This window comes from Lipophrys pholis (genome assembly GCF_963383615.2).
Source record: "Lipophrys pholis genome assembly, chromosome: 8".
Classification (NCBI taxonomy): domain Eukaryota; kingdom Metazoa; phylum Chordata; class Actinopteri; order Blenniiformes; family Blenniidae; genus Lipophrys; species Lipophrys pholis.
The window spans coordinates 21,926,173-21,937,297 of record NC_137630.1 but is presented as its reverse complement, the minus strand read 5'-3'; the positions used below and the strand labels follow the sequence as shown (position 1 = coordinate 21,937,297).

General features: G+C 45.3%; 1 protein-coding gene across 1 annotated transcript; it reads right to left on the bottom strand.

Moving 5' to 3' along the window:
• Window positions 1–527: 527 nt before the first annotated feature.
• Window positions 528–11,002, bottom strand: tamalin (trafficking regulator and scaffold protein tamalin). Its single transcript, XM_080468780.1, has 8 exons — window positions 10,678–11,002; window positions 9,146–9,198; window positions 7,917–7,971; window positions 6,021–6,123; window positions 4,778–4,871; window positions 2,993–3,059; window positions 2,341–2,407; window positions 528–1,418 (listed from the first exon to the last, which is right to left on the bottom strand). Exons 1-8 carry the CDS (start codon window positions 10,876–10,878, stop codon window positions 928–930), a joined length of 1,131 nt encoding a protein of 376 aa, XP_080324906.1. The 5' UTR covers window positions 10,879–11,002; the 3' UTR covers window positions 528–927.
• Window positions 11,003–11,125: the final 123 nt, after the last annotated feature.

Genomic DNA, 11,125 nt, shown 5'->3' with positions numbered 1-11,125 from the left:
AGACTGCGAGTGACCCCCGCCCAACGCACACACAAACACACTCACACACTCACCCAAATCAGGCCATGCACAACTGAAGCACGCCATGGGAATATGAGAGCGTGGAAGACGGGGAATCAGCGTTTGGTCTGCAGGAGCTGAAAGAAAGCGGTTGTGTTTGGAATTTCGGGTCATGCTTTTCTCCGCACATTCCTCACCATTCTCCCAACAATAAACTGTGTCAGAGCCGACACAACAGCCTCCTTTCTGGATACCTCACGGCATCAGAAGTGCCTAAAGCACCCCAAAGCCACATACACTAACCTCCAAACCGCGGTCAATAATATTCTTCAGATAGCTGTGAAGCCATAAAGGCTTACTATATTTGTAGGCGTCACATGTGAAAAGACGCATCTCCACCAGGGAAACGACAAACAGATCGTGCGTACACTCGAGGTCAGAGCACCAATTTAAGTTTGGCAGCTGCAATTCCCACAAAAAGTTGTGGCTTGAGGAACAAAATAACTTGTGAGAGTTTTGCACAAAATAAGCAGCGTGTAATCAGAAAATGATGCATATTTTATTTTTAGGAGCCATGAACTTTGTGTGGAAAAACGTAAACCAAGGTCAACCGGGAATGATCCAGAATCGATATCAAAACGTTATTTTGCACATGTACATGGGTCATCTATTCAACTGTCAAAGTTAAAGTCTTGCATGCAAAGAAAACAAAAAAAAAAAAGTTAAAATCCTTCATTCTGTACACAAACAAAATAAATAAATAATTTAAAAGTCAAAACAAAAGTTATGTACAGTTGTGGAACGCCGACAGCGACTCGCTGCAGTCAAATGTTCATTGGTCCGCCCATTCAATCAATTGTTCTTCACTCTTTGGACAGTTTGTAGTTTTCTTTGGCAGTTTCAGTTTCTCAGGCGCTCCTCAGTTCCTCACAGTTTGCTCTCCTCCTCCTCCAGCGGTCGATTCAAGCCCGGGATGAATTTGAGGAGGCGCCTGCGGAAGCTTTTGGGTTTCTGCTTCCTCTGCAGCGAGCTGAATCCCCCCTGCTTGTCCCCCGGGCCGGACGACGCCGGCGTCGACCCCCTCATGTAGCTGCGCGTGCTGGCGCTGCGGGTCAGCTGGGTCTTGGCGGCGGTGAAGAGCTCGCTGGCCGGCCGGAGACGATGCTGCCTCTGCTGATGCTGGTCCTTTTTTCTGTCCACGATGTCCGAGTCCGCGCCGCCACTGCCGTCCGCCTGGTACAGGCACGTCTGGTACAGAGGGTCGTCCTCGGTGGCCGTGCTGAGGAAGCTGGCGCTGCTGCTGGTGCTGCCCGTGCAGCGGAGCGCTCGCTGCGCCGCGGGGCTGGGGATGCCGAGGCTGCCGTACACGCCGGCTGACTCCAGGGACTCGTACACGGCGGCATCACTCAGCACGATGCCTGTGGGGGAGAAAAAGCGCCACGAGGACGGGAGACCACCACAAGTTAAAGAAGCCGATGAGAAGAAAGCATGGGAGATGAAGCGAGTACAGGACGGCCTTGTTCAAAGGAATTTCTTGCATTTTTCTTTATACATAGTTGTTTTCAGCCCCTGGGAAATGCACGAGTGAGTTCTGGTCAACAGCTTCCATTTACACTGCGTCACATTGGAGCACATTTGTCATGGTTGTTAGGATTTCATTTCAGGGGCGGCATGGCTTGGTTGGTAGACCTGTTGTCTCCCAATCAGAAGGTTGCAGGTTCGATTCCCATCTCTCCCGCCTGTCTACATGCCGAAGTGTCCTTGGGCAAGACACTGAGCCCCAAATTGCTCCCATTGGAGTGCTCCAATGGTGTGTCAATGTGTGTATGAATAGGTGAAAAGGTCAGCACGGTGGAGCCAGCTTGCTTGTTCTCCCCATGTTTACTCCGGGTAAAAACATGCCTGAAAGGTTAATAAGTGTGTGTGTGTGGGTTCGTCTGTCTTTATGTGTTTGCCCTGTGTCAGGTGTACCCTGTCCTCCCCACAGTAGGCTGGGATCGGCTCCAGCGACCCTGAGATGCATATGCGGGATAGAAGATGGATGTTAGGATTTTAACCGAGGACTTCGTATGAACGCACTGGAGTGACACACAAATCCTCTGATCCGTCCAGCTCCATCTTTTTTTCTGATATATTGGTATAAAGCATCTTCTATTAATAAAAAGCTCAACTAGACATTAAGTTAATCAGAAACATTAGAAGATTGAATGTGTGCAGAGACAGACCCACCAGGACGACCGATCAACTGATTTGATTCACCATTACTTAGATTAAAAAACCTTCGATAACAGCTTGAACTAAATCATCTGTCGAATTACATCCGTGTACATTGTGACCTACCATGAACAAGCCTCTGCTCCTGCACCATCAGCGAGCGATATTCATCCCATTTCTCATGAAGAGTTTGCTACAAAGGAAAACAAAGACACGTTTGAACCGATTGTGACTTGAAAACCACAACAAACAAACTGCAGAAGAACAGCAGCTTCGGCACTTTCATGTCTCCGTTTTTAAAGCAACGAAAGGCTGTGAAGGCTTTTGAATGGTCTGTGCCAAGCAGAGCGGTAGTATCAGTGAAATCGCATCGAGGAAAATGACTTTTTCAAGGCAGTTCAATATTTAATGGGAAACCAACATGCACCATATCTGAAAACGCAGCGCGTTTAGCAGCAGGGTAATCTTTAAAATGCTGGATTAGTATCTCAGAAGGCAGCAGTGTTGCAGCGGATTAGAGCCGGACAGCTGCTGTAATCTTGAGGCAAAGCTCCGTCGCTGCAGCCACTTCACAGGCAGCCCCAGTGAAGAATGTCTGCAGTGAGCGGCGAGCCGGCTGCACGGGCTGCTGATGCAACAGGTGGAGCTGCTGTCGGGACAGGTGTGGAGGGAGGGGGAGGACACGTCTATATCCAGTGTGTGTGTGGTTGCTGGACACCCATCAAGTGCTGAAAAGATGTTGTAGCAACAGTCAAAAGGTTAAAAAAAAAACCCTCACCTTCAGATACTGCAGCCGGGCCTCCAGCTCGGCTTTTCGGATTGAGTCACTGTAAACCGTCTCCAACCTTTAAAAGAAAAACCAGAAGGCAACAGAGTTTAATAAGCGTAACAGGAAGCACTTATAAAAACTACAAGGGCAGAAAGTAGCGACCATATGAAAGGCCCTTTTGATACGTCGCTGGTGGGAACAGGGTCTTGATGTCAAGCAACAAGTTTACAAGCAGCAGGAGGAGGACGTGGAGCGGGGGGGGGGGGGGTGAGAAACTTATAGGATTTCCACTCAGACAATCATGTGAAGGAACAACTTTCAGAGCTCATTTTCACAAACACTTTATAGGGACTTGAGTTGTAACCATAAATTCATGATGTCAGTCAATAAAACCTGGCCTTCTGATGTGGTTCACCTCACGTCTTTCGCAGCAGCTCCCAAGCGAAGCTGTGCTAATTGTCCGTTTGAAGGATATAAGCAAGAACGTGTGGCTCATATTAAACACCCACTGAGAACACTGATATCCTGACAGAGAACCCCAGCCACAGTGGACAGGATTACTAGTCTAAGTGAATAAAGTGGGTTAAATAAGGCTGAGTTCAGCTTTTATTTCCTTAAGTCTGTACCTATAAGCTTCAACACTGTCGCTGTGAAAGAAGCTGCAGGAGCAAAAGTGTAAGATGGTGTTAAAGCTAAAAGCTAAAAGCTAAAAGCTGACCCGCACATTCATCTCACCAGTGTGCAAGAGTATAAAGTGTATGTTTGACTCTATGGAGGGATTATCTATAGATTTCCTATTGGCTCTGCATCAGATTCCTCCCATAAACTATCAAGATAAGACTTCTTTCCATCTCTATCATATAGTTTGTTTTAAGAGATAACTCTCAAATAAAGGGAATAGCTGCAGGTTGTTTTTGAGAATTCCAAATTAAAAGTGATTAAAACATGAGGTGAAAAAAAAGATGTTTCAGATGTAAAGTAGATATCGAGCGAAACAAGGCTACCTTATTTTTAAAGCTCAATTTACGCAGGAAGCAATTAAAAGTGCTTTACAGGCCCATAGAAATGCAATGATATACTGTGCATAATTAAAAAGAACATGAATCCAACCTGAAACTCAAACACCTGGTTTCACTGGACTCTTAAAAGTTGCTTATCGACTTGGAGACAGACACATCTGTCTGCAGATGTTTTGAATGATGAACTTAATTTTAATTTGTGGGCGATTGTTTTTTTGTTGTTGTTTTTTTTATAGCAAATTTGCATGCATTGACATTTTTCTGATATGTTTTATGTGCCTGTTTTGTCTGGAACCTTAATGTGCTGCTGCCTGTCGTGGCCAGGAAACGCTTGGAAAAAAGAGATTTTTTAATCTCAATGAGGTTTTTCTAGTAAAATAAAAGGTTAAAAAAAACTAAACATAAAAACAAAAACAAACTAAAATAAAATAAATATAGAAATATAGGGACACTAGTCTCTCATCATTTTTTTATTTTTTTATCTTCCTTTAGAAGACTTGCACACTTCTAATTTCAATGTCATTGCACTGTTCTACTTCGCTTCTGACATCCTTGATGACATGAAGGAATTCTAGTTTGGTCGTTTCCATTCTAATTTACATTTTGTCAATTTTACAGGTCACTTCTTTCCTGAATCATCATAATGATTATCAGGTAAAAAAAACGGTTTGGATCTTTCATCACCAGAACAAATAACCTTCTTCTAAAAGCCAGAGGAGCACATGCCGAGGGGTTTTTGTTTCCTGATTAAAGCTGCGGTGGTCTTCGAGTGTACCTGAGTGTGTCGCCACAGGCTTTGATGAGCTGAACGATCTCCTTGTGTCGAAATCCCTCCACGGTGGCATCGTTCACACTGGAGATGGTATCCCCTACGAACACACACAACATGTGTGTTCAGCAGCAGCACTGACGTCAGGATGCACTTCAATTACAACAAGATGCAGGCTGCAGAAGTGCTTTTGATTCCCAACACACGTGCAACACAAATGTGTGTGTGTGTGTGTGTGTGTGTGTGTGTGTGTGTGTGTGTGTGTGTGTAGTCGTGTCATTCAGTTCATCAGCGACGCTTGCGTGAGAAGAAACTATTCGTATCAGAATATCAAAACGTGCGGTTTATTGCACAGTGTAGAAACCTGAAATGTTTTTTTTATTTCATATAATCGGTGAGAGTCACACGGTTTCCACTTTGGCAACTTGATGTGGTGTGGACTCTCTGACGCGACAGTGGCCTTTGTGAGACGTTAGCACAAAGCTTATTTTCCTCTTTCAAAAGCTGCGGTGATGAAGTCGGTGCGTCCGCAGAAAGACACATGGGACAAAAGAGCGAGCGTGCGAGGAATGTAGGAAGTGAAACTGAGGTGGCATACACCGGCTCGGAGGAAAGAAAGAGGCTGCAGAAGCAGATAAATCCTCTTCACTATGTTTCTTCTTTTTCTCTTTCCCTTTTTGACACTCTGAAGGAGTGCTCAGCGCTGAGAGCGGCCGGCTTGTGACTGAACTGTCACGGGTTTGAAAACCAGAGCGGATTCAGTGAAGCGAACCACGATATGGGGCAAAGAGCCTCTTTTCAGAAAAAACAACAACATACATATATAATCTGTTTGTTTTGATGCTGTGCTTCTAAATGTGAGACAAACGACCTAAATGAACCCAGACTTGTTTGTCAAATAAAAATATCCCGTCCTATAACCGGCTGGCCTGGCTCTCGCTCCCTGGCAGGTTGGTGAGAGGAGCTGGTAAATACGTGTTGGCTGAAACGGCCGCTCGCTTAGTTGTTTGCTGACGGGAGAAATGAGTGGGAACACAGTCATATTTGTACTTCTCTAAACGGTGGGCTGAAACTCATAAGTGCTTCTGTTGACGCACGGCGCACAAGTGTCAGCTGGCTAACACGACAAAGGACGAGATGAACCGCAGCCTGATGTCACACTTACTTCCCCTCATGTCTATTTCAAGTGTTTTCCAGGTTATTTCAGGCTTTCAGACACAAAACATAAAACATAGTGGTTTTAACTCACCAACTTTGAGTCCGGCCTGCTGGGCCGGGCTGTCGTCGTGCACCTTACAGACAAACGTGCACATCTCCACCGAGTTCTGGTCCTGATGGTGGAGGCCGTAAGTCTGAAAGAGGCAGAGCGATCACAGTAAATACGACAACGCTCCTTATTCCGAATGTCCAGGAATCATCGTGCACAACGGAACGACGGGCCGAGGCGGCTGCGATGGACGCCGCGGGAAAGACGACGCCGTCGCCGATTCCCGCTGAAATGTGACGCAACCGGAAACTTCGCTCCCGTTGTCTGATTCAACACAAACTGCTGCATCACTTTGTCAATATCGATCATTTAAAGTCTAATAAGGTACAGCAGCTAGTTTTTATAAATCATAGAGATAAGCAGCTCCTACTTTGATACATTTCAGAGAGAAATATTTAAAATATTTAAGGTTTTCTTCTATTCAACATGAATTGAATGAATTACTAAACCGACATATTCCCATTATAATGCTCTGAAAGAAAAAAAAACAAGCTCTTTTTTTTGCTCTTTGTCAGGATGACTATATTTGTATTGATCGCTAAAATTCAATCCACCTGACGGGGTTTATGGGATTTAAACTTGCTGTCCTGTTGGGTTGTTTCAATGAATTGAGTGTTTCATTCTTGATGGATTTCTAATTCTAACATTTACCTCCGACTTTTATATTGCCATGTATGTGCCTGCTTTTATTGTATCCGTTTTAAACATGCTAAATAAATATATCGATTTTTTTTTAAAACGGTCTCAGTTTGTCCCGAGGCTCTAATGTTTTGTCGTCCTGGAAACGGTTTGTGTTACTTCCACGTGTATTTGCATGCTCTTCCTCCTTTCATTCACCACAGCGTGCCGGTGCAGAAGGTCGCAGCGCTGCAGAACAAAGATAGACTTCCTCTTGTCACGTAACAACCGATACAACTATCAGTCCGCCAACACGCTGCCGCTGACGGAGTCTTTCCCCTCAAAATGCAGATTGAACGATTTCGAAACCAGCACACGACTTATCGAGCGCTTTCATCCGCACCAACGTGTCCTCGGGAAATTTTGCGATGGCTTCGCCTCTGTGCGCCGCTGGTTTTCATACCAGCGGCCCGAATGATGCACATGAAGGCATGCAAATACCACAGACACGCAAATCGCAATTTTACATGCTGGACGGTCAGCGCCACGGCCAGGTGCAACAAAAGGCCGACCGCCAGAGAGCGAGCATCAAACACAGCACTAAACACCGGACTTCAGACTCATCTCGCCACTTCTCCAGTGACAATCAAACACGCTCCTCATGATCTCACTTCCTTCGGGCTGACAGGAAGGGCGGGACTCGCTAACAAAACTGTAAATAGAACAATATGTCCTTTCAACCCTGAAGAAATACTTCACACACACACACAAACCTCAAACTGAACTCCAAAGCGTTACAATATCCAAGATAGACCGACTCGCTTTAGTCACTCCAGGAAACTATTTAAAGAATGGAGTCAGAAAAACAGCCGACGCTGTGAGGCGGCGCTTCGGGCCGATATGGCAGACAGAGATCCCACAGATATCGAGGTCAAATGTTCGGACTCGTCTGCTACTGCGAGAGTGCAGCAGGTAATGCCGGCGAGGCGTGTGAGGAAACCGCACGGCTTAAAATACAGATGCTTGGAGAGAAAATAAAAACATCTCTTCTTCTCTGGAGTCATGGGATTAACGGCAATGACTTATTGGATCGACACGTGACCTTTCGCCCTCAACCGGCTCGAGATTAAGAGATGCGGGAGGCGATAGAAGCGCTTCAGTCGTCTGTCGACAGAGATGCTGCTGATCATGCAAATCCTGTTAAAAGGCACTCGAGTGGTTGAGAAATCATCCCCGCCAGATCACTGTTAATCTTCTTACCTGGATCTCAAATCCAAACGTCTCATCCTCCTTTTTCTCCAGCACCACCACCTTCCTGTAGAGAAACACAAACAAAAAGAAACACGTCAAACCTTATGTGCACACCATCATCACCAGTCAATATGTAAGGTTATTAGTGGAGCAAGCACTTTTCTAAAATTAATCCCAGAGTATGTTAGTAGTTCCCACAGTGGAAAAAGTATAATTGGTGACTCTGAAATTGCCCGTGGTATGAATATAAGTGTGTGTGATCATCTTTCACTCGGCGTCTGTCCTGTGATGAACTGGCGACCTGTTCCGAGTTGGATGAAGCAGTTTAGTGGAATGTTGGGACTCGTAAATCCGAATTACTGTATTCAACACACAGCTGATATTTACGGGTCTTTAAAGGTTGTTTTTTCTTTTCTTTTCTGTTACAAATTATTTTATCTAAAGCGATTGACAGCAGATATTAATCTTCCTTTAGTCTCATACTGATGAAGAATCGATGTAAAGTATTTTAATAATCTCTTCCTCAGCATTGCAACTGATGGCTGAACAAGACAGAACATCTGACTACTTGTCCTATAAAATATGTTCCCAGGGTTTTGTTATCCTGCTTTTGGATTATCTAATAAATTGTAAGAGTTTGCATAAGCTGCCAGTTTCTTTCTGAGAAATCAGACTTGCAGATTTTCTAACTAACAAATGCTAATAAAGTCCTCACATCAGCATGCAGGATAGTGGCAATGACAAATGTATATCCGATTATAATACAAAACATTGTTTTGTTTAAAAAAAATTAAAAAAAACAACATGCAGATGAACAGACCAAGCAGAGTTAAAAGTCATAATGAGGTTAACGTCTGTATTCATGTGAATCCTTATCTAAATTGCATAACAAGATGTCTCTGCTGGCTGCACAGGAGTTCCTCTGTGCCCGGCAGCATGCGGACGTCACGGGCAGACGTACAGTACAACACTATGTTGGACTGAAGGACGTCAACATGAAGCATCTCATTGCAGGAGCACAAGCACACATGAAAATGCATGCGGATAAGTGAGACCATCATGCATAAGGAGGATTGCGATCACAAAAGATCACTGTTAGAATTCCTGTTCCAGATAGTGAGGCTGTGGGGAAAAGGGTCTTCGTAATAGTGTTTATGGGGGGGGATGTCCCCAGGGAACTACCAAATAATTACACAGAGAGGAGGAGAAATGCCACAGAGTGATGAGGAAGATGGTACCTTTGTGGTTCTGGTGTTTGTATGAGGGGTTTCCACTTCTGCAGCCCAGCACCCTAGGAGGAGAAAAACGAAAACAAGGTGTGAAGTGTGCCAGAAACCTGTGTGGGTTCACGGATTACTCACAAGGGTTTCCCCCGCCAACATTTTCGTGACACACCCAGGCATCAATACATCGACCGGCCTGTCAAGTCTCAAAAGCCGTACACGTGTGCCATGTGGTGCATTTGTAATTATAAGCCACTAGGCCATCATACCTGCGCGAAAATATTGTTGTTGGAACTGGAAAGTCAAGTCTGGCTGGTCTTTGTTTACATTCATCAGTCACGACATCAAGAACACATCTAAAATAAGCTGCAATCTCACAGCGAATCAACCTCTGTCAGGCGCTCTAACTGTTGACCCATCTGAGAATTTCTCCAATTTCAAGCAGTTTACACAAACCGGAGTCTATTAAAAGAAACAAATAAGACACGGCGGTGAACCACTTTCCACAATAAGTCCATTGAGAGAAACCCCAAGTCAGCAACAGGTCAGGTTCCTGCCCTACCTGACTGTGTAAATAAGGAGGGGAAGGTATCTGTCCACTAAATCACCTAAAATCAATCCACCTCTGTTCCAACTCAATCGTTTTCAAATGCTGCTCCCATGAAAGGCAGCTTTGTGCCAGAGTTCCTCCACGCAGTAAAATGTTGCTTTCTTTATGTCCCAACACTTACAGAATTGTCCTGCTCTCGTCTCAATGAGTGCATTTATTCCCAAATACCCACAGAGGGTCGACGGGGGTGGTGTGTGTGTGTGTACAATGCAGTGCTGTAGCCCCTCACTCCAGCCACTGTGCCTCCAGTTACAGTTACACATGTCACCTTGGAAATCTCTCTAACTTCCCCAAGAATAAAATCAAGTTAGAGAATTCAATCAGAGGGAATATTTGAGGAAAGACTAAGAAGTCCCACCAGCCAAGCAAACCTTTAACCCACATTATGCAACTCTGACTTCAGCTGCTGTCATTCCTGGAAACTGTACCTCAGATGGGGGGGTTCAGCTAAACTCAGGCTGACATGCAGTGGCCAGATTAGGATTACAGATAGTCAGGGTTGAAACATCAGAGTCAGGAAAGTGGGAAAGTCAGAGAAAAGGTGGACTGGGCCTCATCATCCTCTTTCAATCCAAGTGATAAATCTTGACGTGATGAAAAGGACTGATCATAAATCAGACTGAGTGTCTGGGTGGTCCACACTTGGCCCTGGATGGGCTTCTGTTGACCCTCAGTCAGATGTCCTCTGGAGACCACTAAGCCTCTTCCGGATACAGCAGCAACAAGACACATTTAAATGACTTTAAAATAATCAAATGATGTAGATGTGATAAAATAGAATGAAATAAATCCTCTGATAAACCTTCTAAGAAAACAACATCAAACTGAGCCAAAGGATGATAAGTCATGTGAACATAAATAAACTTTTCTCTCTGGTCCTGCGGCTTCATGAGGTTTTGTAAACCTGCAGCAGAAGGAGTTTGGAGACACTCCTCACCTTCTTGAAGTTCCTGGGCAGCGTCCCTCCGGAGTAAGCCAGAGTCTTGTAGTTGTAGACCTCCGAGGAGCTGGAGCTGAGCTCCACCGTCCTGCAGCTGTCCGACTTGGACGAAGGGAAATAAATGTCGTGGTCGTGGGATGCGGGTCCTGCGTCCACCGGCCCGCTGGAGTTCACCTTCTTCAGCCTCCTGAACGTCATGGTGGTTGAGGAGCAGAGTTGTTGTCCTGCGGCAGCGGAGGGAGAAACAAAAACCCGCCCGAGAAAGATGCTGACTGAGTTTTGGGCTCCAACGTGGAGCGACAACTACAGTTCCCTCTGAACCGGGCGTGGGCGGGGCCCGAGCCCTGATTGACAGCGACGATAGCCAATAGCGACGCTGATGTGCAACCTCCGTGGTGCTTTCAAGTGAACCTCGGTATTTTTTTAACTTCTCCTTCAGACAGCA